The sequence below is a fragment of the Lithobates pipiens genome, unplaced genomic scaffold, assembly GCF_037356315.1.
Source record: "Lithobates pipiens isolate NorthernLeopardFrog02 unplaced genomic scaffold, aLitPip1_a1.2 Scaffold_19, whole genome shotgun sequence".
Taxonomy (NCBI): Eukaryota; Metazoa; Chordata; class Amphibia; order Anura; family Ranidae; genus Lithobates; species Lithobates pipiens.
In genome coordinates, this window is record NW_027507764.1 from 183,053,272 (window position 1) to 183,075,073 (window position 21,802).

Sequence of the window (21,802 nt, forward strand, 5' to 3'; positions counted from 1 at the left end):
TTTGTGGTCAGTGTGTGGAAGGCAGAAGGGGGGCAGCCTTCAAAACAGGAAGAGTTGCAACAAGGCCCGGACTGGCCATAGGGCACACCGGGCCTCGGGGCCGCAGTCCGATACCTGGTGATGACCGGGCCGCAAATCGGTAGGTAAGCGATGACCGCGGCCTGGAGAGGGTTAACACAGGCCGCGGTCACCTCTCACTGCGCGGCTGTGCCTGTGTCTGCTCTCCAGTCTCTCCTGCCTTGCCGACAATGTAATCTATCAGCAGAGCAGGGGTGGGAGGAGCCGGAGACACTGAAGAGCGTGAGTGCAGGGATCCGTGGTTGCTAGGCAGCAGGTCGGATCCAATCAAAACAGCGATAGCTGTCCGCGCACGCGCGCTGCTGCCGGCGGTTGCTAGGCAACGGGGACGCTGTCAGGGCTGGGGCTGCTGTCTTGGAAACCTATAGGACGTCTGGAGACCCCGCCCACCCAGGCAGATTACATGAGAAGTGTAAGTGCATAGAGAGAAGTGAAGCCATCAGATAGGAAAACAAGGAAATGAGACACAGAAGGAAAACAGGTAAACAAGAAAAGGAGTAATGAAGGACAAAGGAAAGTGTAAAAATGAATGGCGGCAAAAAGGAGATAAGAAAGGGGTAAGAAGAGGGGAAGAAAGGAAGAAGAACAGATAGAAAAAAAAGGGGGGATATATAAAGAGAAAGAGGAAAAACAAGGAAAAAAGAAAAAGGAGACAAAGGACATGAAAATGAGAGAAAAATATGAGTGAAAAATAAAAAAGGATAAAGATGATAGAGAAATGAAAATAGGAAAAAAGGAAGAAATTAGTGGAAAAAGGAGACAATTTAAGAGGATAAGGTGCAACTGAGAAAAATGTATGAAAATAAACTTAAAAAATAAGTAAAGAAAATTACCTAAGTAATAAAAAATAAATAAATTGTGAAAAAAAAAAAAAACATAAATATAAAAATAAATATAAATAATAAAAGAAAAGGAAAAAAAGGAGAAATAAAAAATAATAATAAAGGATAAAAATGAAAGAACACGAAGAGTAAGAAACCGGAATAAGGAAAAAAGGAAAATGGGATAACCTAAAATATTATAGGTGAAAAAAGAAGAGAAATGTTAATACAGGTTCAATAAAGTGGGAGTCTTTTAATATCAGCAAGCAGGTAATCACCCGTTTGTTAATATAATCCTGATCTACAGCTCCTACCGCCCTCTACTCTTATAGGATGACATCGTTGGAGGGGTGGGAGACACGGTAGAGGACACACAGGCTGAATCCTGCCTCTGCCCTCCCAATGGTAGGACTGTGCAGGGGAGGCAGAGAGTAAAAGGGGCCACTGTGATTACAGAGAAAAATTAGGGGGCATGACTGCATGGGGCACTGTAATGGAAGGCTGTGATTGGTATGGGCACTGTGATGAAAAGGGAACTGCACTGTAAAGGGGGACTGTAATCAGAGATTAAATTACAGTGCAGTCCCCTTTATATTACAGTGCAGAGGACTGACTCCGTGATTATCCCATCACCAACTGCCCTCGCGAACGGGTGGTTGCTGGAAAATTGGCTGCTCAGTCTAAATTGCCCGGGCCTATTTTTTGTCCCAATCCGGGCCTGGTTGCAACTGTCATCTTGCAAAGGCAAGGGATTCCGGGACGTCACCGGGGCTGGAGGGGAATATGTAAATGTATGGAAACGTGGTGCCTGCATTGTACTGCTGCAGTCTGTTAAAGCAGTATTAAACTCTACAAACATTTTTTTAATGGGCCCCCTGCAGGTTTGTACCATAATATGCTAGTATGCACTGCATTCTAGCACATTATAACACACATACCTTTCAAAGGGAGCCCTCCAGCGCTGAGTTGTCAGCACTCCTGGTGCTTCCATATTTGCCCAGTCTTTCTTTCGGGTTTTCAGGGCTGCGATGACCTCACTCCTGTGTATGTGCATGGGAGTCACCATCATGACGCGTGGCACTCTGCATTCACGACACACGCACTGTGCTATAAATACAGAACATACATGCTCTAGTGACATCTTTGACTGCAGCCAAAGTGCATATCTACTAAATGGTGCAAGTTTGGGTCATTTTCAGTGGACCTACAGGTAAGACATATAAGCCTTCCTGCAGGGCAATGTTTAAAGTGATATTAACCACTTTCACCCTCTTCCTGCCCAGGCCAATTTTCAGCTTTCAGCGCTGTCACACTTTGAATGACAATTGCACGGTCATGCAACACTGTACCCAAATACATTTTTTATAATTTTTTTCCCACAAATAGAGCTTTCTTTTGCTGGTATTTAATCACCACTGGGTTGTTGTTTTTTTTGCTAAAAAAACCCCAGCATTTAAAAAAAAAAGAAAACATTTTCTTAGTTTCTGTCAGAAAATTTTGAAAATAAGTTAAATTGTAAATTTTTCTCCTTCACTGATGTGCGCTGATAAGGCTGCATTGATGGACACTGATGAGGTGGCACTGATCGGGTGGCACTGATGAGGAGGCACTAATATGCAGCATTGATGGGCACTGATAGGCATCACTGATGGGCACTGATAGGTGACACTGATGGGCACCAATAGGCGGCACTGATGGTCAATGATAGGTGTCACGGATAGGCGGCACTGATGAGCAGCACTAAAGGGCACTGATGGGCAGCACTGATGGGCAACACTGACTTGCCACACTGATGGCCACAGAATGGCCTCACTGATTGGCACAAATAGGTATCACTGATGAGCACAGATGGGTGTCACTGATGGGCACAGAGTGGCATCACTGCTGGGCACTGTTGGAGCTGCACTGGTCATCAGGGCACTGATAATCAGTGCCCTGAAGATCAGTGCAGGTCTCCCCTGTGAGGAGATGCCGCTGATTGGCTCTCTTCTCCTCACACTGTCAGTGTGAGGCAAGGAGAGTCAATTAACGGCACTTCCATGTTTACATGTATTCAGCTGTGATTGGACACTGTTGATCACATGGATAAAGAGCTATGTCATCGGCTCTTTACTGAGATCGGGGTCATGCTAAGTCCCAGAGAGCACGCGAATGTGGTAAGGCTGGGCGACGTTATATGACATTGGCCCAGAACAAGAAGTGATCGCCGTCATTTGTCTATATAGCAGATGGGAGGTGGTTAAAGTCAATTTTTTTTTTTTTTTTTAATAACAAACATGTCATACTTACCTGCTTTTTTCTGTGGTTTTGCACATGGCAGCCCAATCCTTCTCTTCTTGGGTCCCCTGCCGACGCTCCTGGCATCACCCTCCTGCTGAGTGCTCCAGAGCAAACAGCTTGCTGCAGGCACCTGGGGCCGTGGCTCAGCCCTGTCCCCTCTTTCTTCTCAATTGTCTCACTGGCTGTGCCATTGGCTCCCACTGCTGTCTCAGCCAATGAGGAGGGAAAGTCCCCCAGAGAGCCGAGTCTCTCATGCACATCGCTGGATCAAGAAGGAGCTCGGGTAAGTATGACGGGGGACTGGGGGAGCCGCTGCACACAGAAAGTTTTTTACCTTCATGCATTCTAAACCTTGAGCATTTAGAACCACTTTAAGATTGGAGTTTATTACCACTTTAGGTATCTTTGCAGTGTTGACATGTTTAAATTATTACTGACCTCATGTTTATTTATAAAACCAGTTGAATTTCATTGTTGTCTCTAATATCGTTCTCCTCTCATTTGTGTCAGTGTTTTCATTTCGGCTTCTGATTTAATATCTGATTATCCAGTGTGTTTTGTTTTGTTTTTTTATTACTTTGTCATATCCTACTTGGTTTTGTTTTACCTATGTGGCTTTTTTTAATCTGTGCTAATTTTTTCAGTTTTTTCTCAAGTGCTTATTACTAAAATTCAATAAGGCTGGCATTTCTGTAATAACTTCTCAGATAATGCAAAGATCCACCTGCAGTTGATTTCCATATTATTAGCCAAAAAAATAAATAATTGTCTGTCCAGTCCAGTATGGGGGTTTCTATTTCTGATGGAAGACAACTGGTTATTGCATTGGCTCTACCTTGTTTGACTTCCTTGTTGATAACGTGTATTTCCAAATAAGAGAGTATATGAAGGGTACGCATTTTAAAATGTATATGGAGCACTTTTTGTATGTATATTTTTATGTCCCTGACTACATGTAAGTATGCTAATTGCATGGTTAAAGCGCAGCCACTTTGCTGTGAATATGCTGGACAATGACCACAAACCCTAAAAATAAGATAAATATACTGCATAGCTAATAGTTCACTATTTCAGAATATCTTGCAGACACTTTAATAGGAAAAATAACTGCCCTATGCAATCTTTGAAAGCTATTACTTGATTCTCCAAACATTAGCCAGCTACATAGTACTTGGCTCACATGTATAGTCTATTACAGGGGTAGGCAACCCATGGCACTGGTGCCGCAAGCGGCCCATAAAGCCTCTTTTGCCGGCACTCGACTCCCTCTCCATCAGCAGAGCAGCACAGGGATTGTGTCGGTGAGACACTAATGCATTCCAATTTCAGAATTCCCCACGCCGCACCTGCACTGGAGGGGGGGCACTGTGCCCTCACACATTGTAAAAGATGGGAAACATTGATTGGTTCTCTAACTTTGCTGTAGCTGCAATTGTCAGCTTTTCCGATGGGGAAGAGATTGGGTGCAGTTCTGCTAGGGGGTGGTCTCTGTTTTCAGGAGGAGGAGGACTGTCATTGGCCACTGCTAAAGCCAATCACAGTCATGCTAGTCCTGTCCACCATGTGGAGGAAGATTACTTACTTGGTTGCCACTACCAATCTCAGAAAGAATTAATTTCACTGTGATTGAGAAAACCACAATCGGATGACAGATTTTGGAATTACTGATGAGCTTCTGGAAACTTTGTTGAAATTATTCCTGAACCATTGCATCGCTTACTACTGAACCCTGGCACTCTGTGTCCCTTTAAGCCACAGCCAGTATTCAGCGCAATGAAAATCGCACCCAACTTTTGCTGCGGAGCAGAGCGCCACACTTTTTTTCAGCTGCGGGGGCCCAATTTATGATCTTGCACACATGCCCACTGCTTTCAGAAAATGCCCCTGACCTGAGCTCATCATTGCGCATCCATTCCAGATGCTTGTATGTAACATCACATACAAGCACGTGGGCTGGATGCAAGAGGTGGATCAGCAGAATGAGTGTGCCAGGACAGGTAGATTTGTCTCATATATGTTTCCTTTCACCACTCTGCATATCACGCATATCATAGATGAAAAGAGGGTACAGCAGTGGAGCAGATGAGCAGGAAGGTACATCAGTGGGGAAAATTAGCAGGAGGGGTTCAGAGGTGGGACAGAAGAGCAGGAGGGTACAGCGGTGGGGCAGATGTGCAGGGGGGATACAGGGGTGGAAGAGATGAGAAGGGGGTTCAGCAGTGGGACAGAAGAGCAGGGGGTACAGTGTTGGGGCAGATGAGAAGGGGGTTCAGTGTTGGGACAGAATAGAAAAGGAGTAGAGCAGTGAGGCAGATGTGAAAGGAAATGTATTGTTGGAACAGATGAGTAGGGGGTTACAGTGGTGGGGCAGGAGAGCAGGGGAACATTGGTAGGGCAGAAGAGCAGGGGTAACAGAGGGGGAGCAGAAGAGCAGGGGGTAACAGAGATGAGACAGATGTTCAGGAGTTACATTGGTGGGGCAGATGAGAAAGCGGGTTACAGTGGTGGGGCAGATGAGCAGATAGGTTCAGTGTTAGGACAAATGAGAAGGGGATTCAGTAGGGAGACAGAAGAGCATGGGGATATGGCGGTGGAGCAGATGTGCAGGGAAGTACAGTGGTGAGGCAGATGAGCAGGGAGGTTACAGTGGTGAGACAGAAGAGTAAGGGGGTACAGTGGTGGGGCAGATGTACAGGAGGTACAGTGATGGAAGGGATGAGAAAGGGGTTCAGCGGTGGCACAGAAAAGCAGAGGGGTTACAGTGGTGGGACACGTGAGCAAGGGGGGGTTCATTTTTGGGACAGATGAGAAGAGGATTACAGTGATGGGAAAGATGAGCAGGGGGGTTTCCGTGTTGGGCCAGAGGAGAAAGGAGGTACATTGGTGGGACAGATGAGCAGGCGATTACAGCAGTGGGGCAGAGGAGCAGGGGAGTACAGTGGTGGGGCAGATGTGCAGAGGGGTGCAGAGGAGAAAGGGGATATATCGGTAGATCACATGAGCAGGGGGTTACAGTGGTGGGGCAGAAGAGCAGGGGTAACAGAGGTGGAACAAATGTGCAAGAGGTACAGTGGTGGGGCAGATGAGAAGGGGCTTATAGTGGTGGGGCAGATGAGCAAATAGGTTCAGTGTTAAGACAGATGAGAAGTTGGTTCAGTGGTGAGACAGAAGAGCATGGGGGTATGGCAGTGGAGCAGATGGGCAGGGAGGTACAGTGGTGGGGCAGATGAGAAAGGGGGAACATTGGTGGGGCAGAGGAGCAGGGGGTTACAGTGGTGGGGCAGATGAGAAAGGGTATATATTGGTGGGGCAGATGTGCAGGGTGGTACAGTGGTGGAGCAGATGAGCAGGGGGTTATAGTGATGGGGCAGATGAGCAGGGGGGTTACGAGTGTGAAGTTGACATTTTTTTGTTATAAAATCTGCGCACTCAATTTCTTTGAAAACTGTATTCGGCATGCTGTGCTCAAAAGGTTCCCTACCCCTGGTCTATTGCCTTCATAGTCAATTGGTAAGCTTTCTGCAATATGCAAGCACTGGAAATTTTGTTTCACACATTTTTAGCATAAATTATTTACACATCAGTTATTTCTAATTAATTTTTTTTCTAACATGTTGCTATTTTATCCCCATGTACTCTTGTACTTAAACAGAAGTACTCTGCTGTGTCTCTCTGCAACATATCAACAGAAGTCCTTAAAGTCATCAATGCAACTGAGGAACTAATAGCAGGATCCACAGATACATGGGATTCCCCAGGAAATACTCTTGAACGGGGGACTTTTCCTGTAGTTGATGACCCTCTCAGACTAGATGAGCAGCTGACCAAACTGGAAGAAAATGTAAGAATGGTTAAAGTTACTTCAATATAATTTCCTGAAAACAATGCAGTGTAAAGTAATACATTGTGGTCTAAGTATTTACCTTCTCTAACAGTTAAAAAGTTGGCATATTGCTCCGCCTGAAGCTGTTACTTATATGTAAGTCTCTCATATAAATAAAGGATCAATCCCTTTTAAAATATAATAAACTAAAAAAATTAATGCATACCCAGAGCTTCATTGATTGACAGGCTCAGCCGTAACATGATCTTTCATTTCAAAAAGTCCAAGCAGTCAGTAGGAAAAAGTAATATTCACAGTGTGGCCAGAACAGGAATTTGAATTTAAAATGTATGTCAAGCCATTGAAATTGAATTTAAAATGTATGTTTCCCTTAGTTTTAGTGGGGAAGGATTAGAACTCCTGTTGCATTTTTACAGTTATTCCAGTCTCTGTTATATTTACCCTTACTTCTTGTCCTGCTGAAAATGATTCACAGAAATATAAAGCTGTCTGGGGTTCAGTCTTATGCCGCGTACACACGACCAGACTTTTTGACGGACTTGGTCCGGCGGACAATCCGACGGACTTTGCAGCTGAGGTCCAACGGACTTTCAAACGAACGCTTCCACAAACGATCACTCTAAAAGTCCAACGGATTCTAACGTGATGACGTAGAATAAGGAAGTTCATAGCCAGTAGCCAATAGCTGCCCTAGTGTCGGTTTTAGTCCGTCGGACTAGCACTCAGACGACCGGATTGTCTGCTAGAAATCCAAGTCTGGCAGACAGATTTGAAGCAAGTTTTATTTCTACGTGTGCCGGACTTTGGGGAAGAGAAAGTCCGCTGGAGCCCACACATGATCATATTGTCCGTCGGAATTCAGTCCGCCGGACCAAGTCCCTCAAAAAGTCTGGTCATGTGTACGCGGCATTATTTTACCTTACTAAAGAAAAGCATTGAAGAGTAGACTTGTGCACAACGGAAAATTTTGTTTAGTTTTGGTTTGTTGTCATTCGTAAAATACATCATTTCATTCTGTTATATTAGTTATGTTACGTTAATACGTTTTCGGATAATTCGTTATTATTCATAGAGTGTCAAATTCATTCGTATTCGTTGAATTTATGTAAGTATAGACATTCATGATAATGATTCGTAGTTTGGAAAGTCATTTGTTTATTGAATCTTTTAACACACACAATGAGAACGTCTCTTCTCCTCGGCTCAAATACAATACAACACCCTTCTAACTCAGTTCTCAGGAATGCACTTTGCCAGTAATCTAACCTCCAGCACAAATTAATTAGCTGATTGGACTATAAGATTTACTTTGAGCTGACCTTTTGTTTCATTAGATCTTTAAAGAATTCCCGAATCATGTCGAATTCATTCAAATTCATTTGTTATATTTCTTTCGTATTCGTTGTTATTCGTTATTTTGCATGCATCAGAATGTCCGAAAGATGCAAAATTCGGCCGAATTTCGATTAGTTACAAAACGAATTGCACAAGCCTATTGAAGAGTTTCCCTCACTACCTGTCTGGTAAGACGTTCTCAACTGAACAAGAAGTGAGCATATATGTTGTCAGGATATACACTTTAGTCCGTGTGATATAAAGTGTGACTAGGTTTGCAAATGTATCTCTAACAGGCAAATTTACAGTTTAGAAAAGTGATCTTAATACTTCAGATTTGCTAGGTGGTCTCTAACCTAACATAAGTTGAGAAGCACATCATTATAATATTATGTTATCGAGTTAAAATGGTGAAAAGATGAGTGTACCACTCTTGTTTTGGAAAAGTCCAGTAGATTCTTTATTCACATAATTACAGATTCATTTTTAACAATGGTAGGGACATAACATCCTGAGAATGGGACATTGGTCCTGCGGGTATGTGTACATTTGGTATAATAGAGTCTGAATTGGAGAACGTTTTTTATTTACCTGAAGGAGGCCTGAGGAAAGGGATCCATAGAGCCCCCTAAAAACGTTGGCAACCTGTTTGTGATTACCACTGATGCGATTAATAAGGAAGTTACTGTTTTGTTTTGTTTTTCCGGGAGCAAGACAGTCGCTCTCACCTTTTACTATTTTATCCAACACCCTGACCCTGGAGACCCATCTGGCTCCAGCAGCCACAGGAGGATTTTCTCAATGAGTGTTTTTCTCAATCCTGAGATCAACTTCAAATTATGGAGTCCAGTCCTCACAGTCTCAGTTCAGCCGGTCATAGTCTTCTGACATCAGATCTGTTTGATACAGTTGTTTATCTTTGTGCCAAACCTCCAGACCATGCTAGGATAAAAGATTTTACACAGTGTTCCATATTCACTCTCATGTAATCACTGTGCAATACTATTCTCCATTCCAATCTTCTTTATACCTTTAGTATACAAGCCAATGACTATCTACTAGGTGGCAGGGCATTTACTCCTCATACTTGACTCATGTGCAAATTAAGTTAGCTAAATTACTGCTTAGCAAAACATTTGACCACATTTGAGAATTGGATGTTCGAGCAAGATGATAAGCTTCTTAAATATAGGCAGATTGTAATTGCTGAGCTCCATATCTAGTTGGGAGATTAGAATTTTTTTTTTTTTGTAGTTATCCATAATAGGGCACTGACCTCTCTTAAATGCATGCATAATTTAAGTGGTTCTTTGCTAAAGCCTAGTAAACACTACTAGTTTTTTTTTTCTTTCAACCCAGCTGGTTGAATGAAAAAAAAAAAAAAACTAACAGCTCAGACGGAGCTGCTGAACTATCAGATGTTAGTACAGTGATCTCCCCTGCTGTGCTATTGTGTTCTGACAGAGGGATTGCCCCCCACCAGAACACTCCGGTCAGAGCTCCCATCCATTGGCTCAGAGTGCTGATAGGGAGTCAATCGGCAGACCTTGTTCGGTCATGCCCCTTCAACAGAACCTGACCATTCAGACCGGCTGCAGTACACATGTCTGAATTTCGGCCAGTTTCTTTTAAACTGGCCGATGCTGCCTGACATTTGGCCCATGTGTACTGCAGCTGGATAATATTAAATATAAAAAAAAAATCTGAAAAAATTCCTCATGCCTGGATTTTCCAAGCCAATTTTGTAATCATCCAAAGACAAACAGAGTACTGTATATTATTCCTGGCTTGGCTTGTATCAGCTAGAGGATATATCAAACTACTGCAAATTTTAATTATAGAGTAAAAGTGCAGTAACCCCCAACCCCCCCGGAGACTATATTTATGAAATAAAAAGCTTTTATTTATTTCTAAAGAAATCTAATTAAAACATATTTAAAATATATGCAAACTTGCTAATAAATTTTTTGTTTAATTTCTTTTCCATTGTTTTGCATGTAATTGTCCTTTTTCTGATTTACTTTTTTTCTGTTATCTTGTGTGATTTTGGTAAATTTTTTATTTTTTCTCATTTTCTAAAATAATCATCATAAGCATGATTTTTCGCTTTAGAGTTTAATGTGGCTTAGGCTTTTATGACTGTCACACCTACTCCTAGCATTGGTGATCAGGCACTATAGCGGACTTCAGTGTTCTTCACCTAAAGCAGCCTCCTTTCCCATTAGGAAAGAAGGCCAACTGGTACTCGGCTTATACACAATGCTGTAGTGCTTGGGCACCTCACTGGGACGGGCATGAATTTAGCACAGCAAGCAAATACTAGCAGTTGGCAGACAGGCAGAGTAGTCAGTGACAGTCTGGGTTCAGGGCAGGCTGAATTCTGAGCATAGTCAAAATCCAATCTAAAGCCCCATACACACGATCGGACTTTGTACAAACTTTCCCGTGGACTTTTGTACAAAGGGCGTGGTCCACAAGTTTGTATTGCATACACACGGTCAGACTTTTTGACAACAAACACGAACGTAATGACGTCACAACGTACTGACGCCGCTTCAAAAGAGGACGTTCAATGACTCCAGCGCCTCCTTTGGTCAACTTCTGTATTGTAGTCTGATCTTTTGCATTGGTTCTGAGCATGCGCGTTTGTACCTTGTACAAAAGTCCGATGCTTTTGTGTACACACGGTCGGACTTTGCTCCATCGGACTTTTGTTGCCAGAAAGTTTGTCCGTTCACACAGCCAACAAAAGTCCGATGAAAACAGAAAAAGTTTGTCCGATGGAGCGTACACACAGTCGGATGTTGCTCCAAAACAGCTAATTTGCATGTTTGTTGTCAAAAAGTCCGACCATGTGTACGGGCCTTTAGGCTGTTAATAAGGGAATCCAAACAAGCAGGCAAGGCTAAGATGAAAGTCAAAGCATGGGAACAGGGCAGGGAAACAGCGAGCTTAAAGCACATATTCTATACACCAGGGATATGCAATTAGCGGACCTCCAGTTGTTGCAGAACTACAAGTCCCATGAGGCATAACAAGACTCTGACAGCCACAAGCATGACACCCAGAGGCGTGATGGGACTTGCAGTTTTGCAACAGCTGGAGGTCCGCTAATTGCATATCCCTGCTATACACCATCACAAGACTGAGGGCTTGGCTGGCTTAAAACGGGGTTTGGTCCCTACATCACTCAACTCGCAGGAGGACAGGCAGACATGGAGAATGCAGCTCAGCCACAACTTGGGTGCTGGAATGAGACCAGCAGCTGTCATGAAACAGGAGCTTTACATGCTCCTGACAGTGACATAATTCAGGCTGTAAATCTGTCAGATTTAACCACTTGCCGTCCGCCGCACGCCGATGTACGTCCCTACTTTGGGGACGGATATTGTTCTTATGGCAGCAGCTAGCTGCCATAACCTTGGTATCCCAGTGTTTGGCCGCCTACAAGATAAAAGTGTTCTCTGTGGCGGATTTGCCGCAAGATCACTTTTGTTGGTGGCGGGAGAGGGGCCTCCCATCCCGCCGCGATACTGTGCCCCCCGCCGCTTACCAGAGTGTATTTTTTTTTAAAGTGCACTTGTATGACCTATGCGCAAATACGCTGTGACAGAAAGTTAAGTATTGTATTTTATTCTCTAGGGTGTTCGAAAAAAAAATGTATAATGTTTGGGGGTTCTAAGTAATTTTCTAGCAAAAAAACTGTTTTTAACTTGTAAACACAGAGTCTGAAAAAGAGGCTCGATCCTTAAGTGGGTAACTATAGATTTCCCTAATCGTCTTTCAGGACAGCCACTATGAGAGATAGACTCCTCCTCTTCCTCTGGAAACACTGCGCCAGCCCATAAATTCTTACTTCCCCTGCCGGACCTCAGTTATTAGTGTTTCCTCCGACGGGGAGACACTGTGCAAGGAACCAGGCCGATCAGTCGGGGAGGCTGTGGCCGTTTTGTCATTAAAGAACCCGGTTGAAAGAAGCAGGGGCTTCGTTTGGAGAAAGCTGGGTTCAAACCGTTCGAAACCAACGTCCGCGTGTCGGACGGGTCGAACGGTTTACTTACCTCACCAGGTACTGCCACCCCTTCCGAGTCGAGCGTGGCTTCAGGTCGTGGGGGACTCCTATCGCGTCTACAGGGACGCAGCTGGCAAGCCGTTCGGAAGATTTCCCTGTACAAGGGTACAGTCCGCCCCCTTTTTTTTTTTTTCTTTGAACCGAGCGGGCCGAACGACGGGCGACGTCGTATCCGGCGGAAACGAAGGCTTGACCTCGAATACGATCGACTTCCGGTTCCGGGTCGTGGAGCTGATAGGAGGGCCGGGCACAAGCTGGAGATGAGTTCAGAACGCGCACAGGCAGCGTGGAACTCTGTAGTAAGCAGCCACCTGCAGTCATGTCGGAAGCTGAGGCTCAAACGACAGACTCTATCTCCAGCATTCCTAAGGTAAGAGCACCCTGGGGAGGGGTACTCTCTATCTAGGATCCCCCCACCCCAATGTATGGTTCTATCATGGGGGGGGGGGGCAGACCCCCTGGGTGGCCAGGGGGGAGGGGAGGCTCAGATCCCTTCATTTTAAAAAAGGGTCTAGTGCACTCCCAGGGTTGTATCCCGAGCTTTTGATTGACTTTGTCTTTTTCTGTTTTTTCTTTTTTCCTTTTTTTTTTTAGAAAGCTACGGAAAAAACTAGGTCTACGCATAGCTCTAAAAAGAAGTGTGCCTCCTGTAGTGACATTTTAGGGGAATCTTGGACCAAAGTGTTGTGCAAAGGCTGTATTGACTCCCTCGTTAGGGAAAGGGAATCTGAACAGGAGTCAGGACTAGCAGCTTCAGTCAAAGAGCTCACGTCCACCTTCTCTTCTTTTAGGTCCCTTTTTGAAAAATTTCAGCTTCCCACGGGTCCATCTCCCCAGGATACAACCCCACCTCTAGCACAGAGTTCTGTCCCGGTCCAACCTGCTAGTACAGGGGGGACAGAGGTTGCAGGCCCTTCAGGGACAGGTAGGGAACTTCCAGACAGTTCCTCTTCCGATTCCCAGGAGGGTTCCGAGGGGGAGGACCAGGACGGGTCCAGGAAAGCCTCCAGATATAAATTATCCCTTGATGAGGTAGAGGACCTCTTAAAGGCAATTTATGCAACCCTCGGTATCCAGACGGATAAAAAGCCCCTAACCCTGCATGACCAAATGTATTCAGGTTTGGGGGAGCCAAAAAGAAGGGTGTTTCCAGTGCACAAAGTTTTAATGGAAACAGTTAGAAAGGAGTGGCAGGATCCGGAGAGAAAACCCTTTTTATCTAGATCCCTCAAAAGAAGGTTCCCATTTTCAGAGGACCCGGCATGCCTTTGGAATAAAAATCCCAAATTGGATGCCGCTTTCTCCCAGGTCTCCAGACACACAGATTTGGCGTTTGAAGACATGGGGGCCTTGGCAGATGTCATTGGCAAAAGGATTGACTCTCTGCTTAAAAAGACGTGGGACTCGGCTATCGGCAATTTAAAGCCTGAAATGGCAGTTACAGTTGTGGCTCGCAATTTAGAGCACTGGCTCTCACAGATCCAACAACATATTGAGGCAGGAACAGATAAGGAAACCATTCTGTCATCCTTCCCTACTATGCTGCGAGGGATCACTTACATAGCAGATGCCTCTGCTGAGTCCATCCGCATGTCGGGCAGAACGGCGGCTCTAGCCAATTCGGCCAGAAGGGCCCTCTGGTTAAAAACATGGCCAGGGGATAATGCCTCCAAGATAAAGCTATGTGGGATACCCCTGACGGGGACCTCCTTTTTGGCCCAGGGCTGGAGACTGTTCTAGACCGGACAGCGGACAGGAAAAAGTCCTTTCCTCTTAAACGGAAAACCCCCGTACCAACTAAAAAGGGGTTTCATCCGCAGGGGCGTAGGGAAATCTCTAAACCAGAGGGGAAAAAGAAAACCTGGCCCCAAAAAGGCAGGGGCAGAGGAGGGGCGATTTTTCGCCCTCCTGTCCAGCCCCGTAAAACCCAGTGACATTCCAGCTACAGTGGGAGGAAGACTGGGGGCCTTTCTACCACAGTGGGAGACAATATCCCCCAATCAATTTATTTTAGGGGTAATAAGAAGGGGGTACCTCTTGGAATTCTTAAGACCACCCCCTCAAAGGCTCCTTGTCACGCATCTACCCAGGTGCATGGTAAAGGCCGAGGCCTTGCTAGAAGCTCTGAGGGAATTGGAGAATCAGGATGTTATTCTCAGGGTCCCAAAAGCAGAAGAGGGAAGGGGGTTTTATTCTCACATCTTCGTAGTGAAAAAACCCTTAGGGAAGTTCAGGTTGATTCTGAACTTAAAGCCCCTGAATGCTTCAGTGACATACAAAAGATTCCGCATGGAATCGATCTTTTCAGTAAAGGCGCCGCAACTGTTTCATGGTATCTCTGGACCTAAGGGACGCGTATTTACACATCCCTATAGCGGAAGCCTCGCAGAGTTTTCTACGCCTTGCCATAGATTTAGGGGGAGAAACAGTACACTTTCAGTTTCAGGCACTGCCATTCGGGCTATCCTCTGCACCCCGCATTTTTACCAAGGTCCTGGCAGAAGCCATGGCCTTTCTTCGGCTCCAGGGGATATGTATAATAGCCTACCTGGACGACCTGCTTTTATTTGCAGCATCCCCAACACAGTTGGTCAACGATCTCGATCTAACCAAAGGGGTCCTTACAGACCTGGGGTGGCTTCTGAATTTGGAAAAGTCCAGCCTGATCCCCTCACAACAGATCTCCTATCTAGGTTTCCTGTTGGACTCAACACTGTTGAGAGTTTTTCTACCAAGAGAAAAGGAACAAAAACTGGACAGTGCGGTGGCCTCTCTTCAGAGCAACCAGCTGGTTTCCATAAGGGTTCTGATGTCAGTACTGGGTCTCCTTACATCTACCCTCCCAGCAGTGCAGTGAGCAGGGCTACATTTTCGTCCCCTACAGACCTTCATCCTAGGGGTGTGGGACCACAGTCAGGAGGCTCTAGACACCCTAGTACACATTCCACACCAGGTAAAGAGATCCCTCTGGTGGTGGAGGAAAGTGACAAATCTGTCACAAGGGCGTCTGTGGCTCATCCCGGTTTCTCGGGTAGTAACCACAGATGCAAGTGGAAAAGGTTGGGGGGCACATTTGGGTTCCCTTCTAGCCCAGGGCACTTGGGAGGACGGCGAGTTGACTCGATCGTCCAACTGGAAAGAATTAAGGGCAGTGGGACTAGCCCTCAGATTTTTCAAAAAAGAGCTCCGGGGCCACCACATACAGGTGCGGTCGGACAACTCTTCCGTAGTGACCTATTTAAACAAACAGGGTGGCACGAGAAGCGGAGCCCTGTTGTCTTTAGCGACAGAGATCCTGTCCTGGGCCGAAACCTACACCCTTTCGCTCTCAGCAGTTTTCCTGAGGGGAGAGAAAAACGTGGTAGCAGACTTTCTCAGCCGAAAGAGGCTGAGGGAGGGCGATTGGGTCCTCAACCAGGAGGTCTTCAATCTCATAATAAAGAGATGGGGGTCTCCGGAGGTGGACCTGTTCGCGTCCAAAAACAATGCAAAAACCCCCTGTTTTTTCTCCCTAAAAAGGGGAGAGGGAGCCTTAGGGGTGGACGCTTTGAGCCAGAATTGGCACTTCAGAACTTGCTATGCCTTCCCACCTCCAGCGTTGTTGCCAGCAGTTCTGAGGAAGTTTCAGATGGAAAGCACATCTCTGATTCTGGTGGCTCCACATTGGCCCAAGAGAGCATGGTTCTCAATGCTAAAGCAGTTGGCGGTAGAACCTCCCCTACTCTTGCCCCCTCGGGACGATCTCCTCTCTCAGGGGCCAGTCCTCTGCCCACAGGTACGCCAGTGGAAGTTAGCGGCCTGGCTACTGAGGAGGGTTTATTAAAATCTAAAGGATTTTCAGAGAGACTAGTTTCTACCCTCCTGGACAGTAGGAAGAAGGAAACTCGCCAGATCTATGAAAAGGTCTGGTTGCGTTTCAACAAGTGGTGCGCAGAGAGCTCTTTCCCAGTATGGAGCTCCTCCGCAGTGTTGGAATTTTTACAATGTGGGGCAGATAAGGGCTTATCCATTAGTACCCTTAGGGGTCAAGTATCAGCCCTCAGTGTTTATTTAGAAGATCATTTGGCTGCCAACCCATGGGTAGTTAGGTTCTTTAGGGCCCTGTCCAGACAGAGACTGGTCCAGGGTCTGTCCTTTCCCAGATGGGATTTATCTTTAGTTTTGCAGAGCTTAACTGGACCCCCCTTTGAGCCTTTAAAGGAGTGTTTTCTGAGGGAGCTTACTCTGAAGACAGTGTTTCTGGTAGCAGTAACAACTGCCAGGAGGGTCAGTGAGATGGAGGCCTTATCAGTCAGGGCTCCCTTTTGCGTTATTTTTCTGGATCGGATAGTTTTAAAGACCGATCCAGCCTTTTTGCCGAAAGTGGCATCCAGCTTTCATAGAAGCCAGGAGATTGTTTTGCCCTCTTTTTGTCCCAATCCCTCCGGTGAGAAGGAACTAAAATTTCATTATTTGGATGTTAGGAGATGTATCCTACACTATCTGGAACTGACCAAGACATTCAGAAGGTCAGATTCCTTATTTGTTTTGTTTTCCGGGGCCAGAAAAGGTTGTAAAGCGTCCCGGCGCACTATTGCTAGGTGGCTCAGAGTAGCCATCGAGCAGGCTTATTTAGTTGCAGGGAAAGAAATCCCAGTGGGTATTAAAGCACACTCCACTAGAGCTATGGCAGCCTCCCAGGCAGAAAGAGCGGGAGCAACGCCAGAGCAGATTTGCAGAGCAGCAACATGGTCCAGCTATTCCACTTTCGCAAAACATTACAGAGTGGATCTGGTGTCGGCAGGTGAGCAGACCTTTGGGCGAAAGGTTTTGCAAGCTGTAGTCCCACCCTAACTGGTAAGTGCTCGCTTATCCTCTCATAGTGGCTGTCCTGAAAGACGATTAGGGAAAATTAGAGTTACGCTTACCGGTAACGTCTTTTCCAGTAGTCTTTCAGGACAGCCCTAGTTCCCACCCGAAAATTGGGGGGAGTCTTACAAAAGACCAGAGCGCAGCAAGATAATGGTATTTGATAAATATGTTATTAATGTGTTCTTGTGTCTCCCCAGCTGGCCGGAGGTATTCTCGATATAAACTGAGGTCCGGCAGGGGAAGTAAGAATTTATGGTCTGGCGCAGTGTTTCCAGAGGAAGAGGAGGAGTCTATCTCTCATAGTGGCTGTCCTGAAAGACTACTGGAAAAGACGTTACCGGTAAGCGTAACTCTAATTTTTGTTGCCAACACTGTTTTTGTCAGACTGATTTAACATAACCTTTTTAGGTGCACATATACAATGAGTATGAATATTTCTATATATCTAAATCTAAGGGATATTTTTCAATATTTATATTCTTATATATGCTAGCGATTTCTTTTTTTTTTTTTTTTTTTTTTTACCCTGGCAGTATGATTATTTCAGATTTTAGATGCTGAAAGCGGTACAATTATTTTGCATGGAAATTTGCCTTTTATATTGTACGCCTGTAATTCGTAGGAATAACTCACTTAAATCTGTCCAAACCAGAGTCTAGTAGACACCCCGGGTATGATAAAATTAGAAATATGAAATCATAAATTATAATATATAAAATAAATAACTAGAAATAATTATAATATAATAATAATAAAAATTATTCAATAATATAATCAAAATAAAAACACTGAAATATTCTGAGTTGCAGAATTGTCGCTGTCATTACTTCTAGTGTTTGATGACAAATTTCCCCACAAATTACTAGGGACAAAAGGGATGTGTAATTATTTGATACAGTATTGTAATCTGTAAGATTACAGTATACTGTGTCTATACTGTGTTTTTTACTTTTTGAATTTGGCGCCGAACTCCATCCCCATTCGTTGCAACGCTCGCAGGGAATGGAGCCCCGCGATGTGACAGATCGAGCGGAGGACGGCTCGCAGATCACAGCGGGGGGACATCGCTGGATCCAGGGGACAAGGTAAGTAAACCCCTCCATGGATCCAGTGATGCGGTCCCGAGTCTGGCTCAGGAATAACGCTTGTGGTATTTAAATCTCTTCTCAGACTCGGGAATACCGCCAGGTGGGCTACGAGCTAAAAAAAATTTGTAAGCTTAGATTCATGGCTATAAATAGGATAAATATATTTTATGTTAGACTTTTTTTCCATGGCTGTTTGCTTCAAGTTGCCTTGAATGGGCAGCTTTTTTAGAGATAGATGTAAAAGAAGATTTTTTAGTTCCAATTATACCTAGAATCGATATTTTTGTGACATCTAGTAATATACCATAGTTCCTGTAGTAAAGATAATGAGATGGGCATGTGTTATCTGCCATGTCCTACCATGTCCTGTCCATTTGACTTAATACTTGGCTTGATACTTTTAGCTGTCTGAACATTCCTGCCGTTTGTGTCTCCTGGAGGGTATGTAGATTTATCCAGCATCTCTTCTGCTTAGTGAACATGTGTGTAAATACTCTATAAGCTTAGGACCTTTGAATATATAATATAACGTGTTATATTTATGGTGTGTTTAGTGCATTAATAACAAGAGAGAACATTTCTAAGTATCATTAATATGATCCATAAGGTATGCAATTTGCAAAATGTTTTTTTTTTTCATGTTTTTTGGTTAGTATTAGCCACTTAACAGTATTCTTATCCTTTTGGAATTGAATGAGAATTCTAGATTTCACTACAGATGAAGAGGCAAAATTAAGTGGCTCTAATATTCAATTTTATTTTTTTGTAAAAGCACTAGAAGAGAGGCTGCTAGTAGGAATCCATTTTAAAGATGATCAAGAGAACTTAATGCCTTTGTGTCCTTAGAAATTAATTTAGGCATTACTTTAAAAAAGGTGGTATCATATAATTTAATTTATACAAAGTTCCCAGCATAGGAAACATTAAGTTCTATTTTTGCTATATTTATGTTAACTGTTATAAAATTCCATGTATTTTTTTTTAGAAATATGTTTCTTTACAAAACTTGAGATATTGGAAACATACCGTACTCTAAATCTATTATTCTTCTATCAGTAAGTTTAGGTTTAGCTAGCCCTACACAAGAGCCTGAACATTTGTGGGTGAATGATCAGGTGCTTAGAAGAACACAGTTTCACCAGACATGCACACTCACATAAAACGTAACATTATTGTATGTATAAGCCAGGGGTCTCCAAACTTGTTAAACAAAGGGCCTTCTGACTTTGGGGGTTATGGGGGGACTGTGGCTATTAGGAGTAGATAATGCCTCAGGCTTGGAGGTCAGTGAGAAGAAAAAAAAACAGCAGCCTTTGGTCAGTAGAAGGGGGAATATTACCCCATCATTGGTATTAGTGGGTGGCATAGCCCCCCTATCATTGATATTAGTAGGAGGACAAATGCCCTTTCATGGGTGCCAGTGGAAAAATAGTGCCCAATAGTTGTCAGTGGGAGAAATAGTTCCCCATCATTGGTAGCAGTAGAAGGAATAGTGCCCCATTGTTGTTGCCAGTGGGATAAATATTGCCCCATCATTGATGTCAGAGGAAGAAGTTATGCCCCCATGTCAGAGGGGGAAATAGTGCCTTGTATGAGTTGAAGGAATAGTGTCACAAGGGCCATATCAAGGGTCACATCCAGCCCGCTGGCTACAGTTTGGAGACCACTGGTCTAACCACTTATCTAATTGACCACTTATCTAATTGATAAACACATTTACAGCCCTGCTTCAATAAAGTTCAAAGTAAAATAAATTAAGATGTTGTAATTTCCGTATGATCAATATATTGATGCCATTAAGCGATGTTCTGAACTCCTTCTAATACTTGAGTTACATAAATAGAAAGCATATTGACAAATTCTTCATATAATGAAGAACATTTGCACAATGAGCAAATGATAACAAGTCGTGCATTGATTTTTACATCGGTGTACAGCAGGGGTAAGCAAACTTTGAGAGATGGAGATCTACTTGAACAACACTGATGAAGTCAAAGATCACCGGCATAGTGTCGCACCCCCCCCCCCCCCCCCCAAAGAAAAGACAGTAAGACCGACCCTCTTTTTTTTTTTTTTATAAAGTATTTTTACTCAGACCAAAAATAAGTATTACAAAAGAGTGCAGGGTTATGCAGAGAATGCAGGGTTCACCAGTGCATTACACTCAGAATGCAGAGTTCAGGAGTGTGTTACATGCAGAATGCAGGGTTTAGGAGTGTGTTACACGCAGAATGCAGGGTCCATTAGTATGTTGCACTCAGAATGCAGCGTATAGGAGTGCATTGTGTGCAGGGTTCAGGAGTGCGCTACACTCAGAATGCAGGGATCGTGGGGAGAGGTGGGGGGTGATGTGAAGGGTGGTAGAGGACACTGCTGTGTGGGGGGACCTTACCCCTACTCTGCCCCCTTCACATCACTCACACACACACACACACACACACACACACACACACACACACACACACACACACACACACACACACACACACACACACACAGTGGTGTCTTCTGCCCCCCTTTTCACCTATAGCAGTAACTTCTGCCCCCCCCTTCCCTCCCATAGCAGTGTCCTACCTGTTTCCACAGTGGAGACTGGGAGGCAGCACAGCTCTGCACAGATGTCAGGAGCTGGCAGAGTGACTTTTCATATTAGCAAGCTGTTTATTAGCTGCTTAGCCCTCAGACCTGAGCTGTCCTTCCTCCTGGTCTCTGCTGTTCACTGACCACAGAGGCGGAAGATGGAGGGGGAAGGAAGCGAGAGAGACCGCGACATAGATGGCGCGGCGGAGGCACAGAGGAGGCTGGAGGCTGGAAGGGGAGATTAGAACCGGCACATATAAAAAAATATGAGTATCGCCTCTAGTAAAAATATGTAATCACTAAGTACCATCATCCACAATTCTTGGTATCGAAAAAATGATTGGTGTGGAGGTGCTAGGGTAGCAGCTCACGCGAACCCTCTAAGAAAAACCCAAACCAAAGTAGCGTTGCTTGGTCTATACCGGTACTTAAAGTCAGACAAGAATATATCATTTTAAAAATGTACTATTGTTTAATAAACACATAAAAGGAAAAACAATAAACAAGACATCCTTAGACTCGGTTCACACAGAGGGCGACACGACTTGCCGCGCCGCGACCTGACAAGTCGCCCCCGTTCTGTACTACGGAACCGTTCTAAGAGGAGCGACTCGAGTCGCTCCGACTTAGAAAAAAGGTTCCTGTACTACTTTTGGGCGACCTCGGGCGACTTGCATTGACTTCTATACAGAAGTCGTTTGCAAGTCGCCGCTGAGGTTGCGGCAGGTCGCGGCGCGGCAAGTCGTGTCGCCCCCTGTGTGAACCGAGCCTTATTAAAATATAAATCATTGTACACCACAGTGTAAGCATTGTTGACAGATACTCCAAAGGAGTTCAATTCTAGTGGCGCACA

General features: G+C 44.6%; 1 protein-coding gene across 5 annotated transcripts in view; it reads left to right on the plus strand.

Moving 5' to 3' along the window:
• The window catches only part of MYRIP (myosin VIIA and Rab interacting protein), a 689,287-nt gene that overhangs the window by 633,126 nt on the left and 34,359 nt on the right, over positions 1-21,802 (plus strand). For all 5 annotated transcript variants that reach the window (XM_077491541.1, XM_077491539.1, XM_077491540.1 and 2 more), the window contains one exon: positions 6,832-7,020. In XM_077491541.1, coding sequence (XP_077347667.1) covers positions 6,832-7,020 — 189 coding nt within the window. The remainder of the gene's footprint in view (positions 1-6,831; positions 7,021-21,802) is intronic.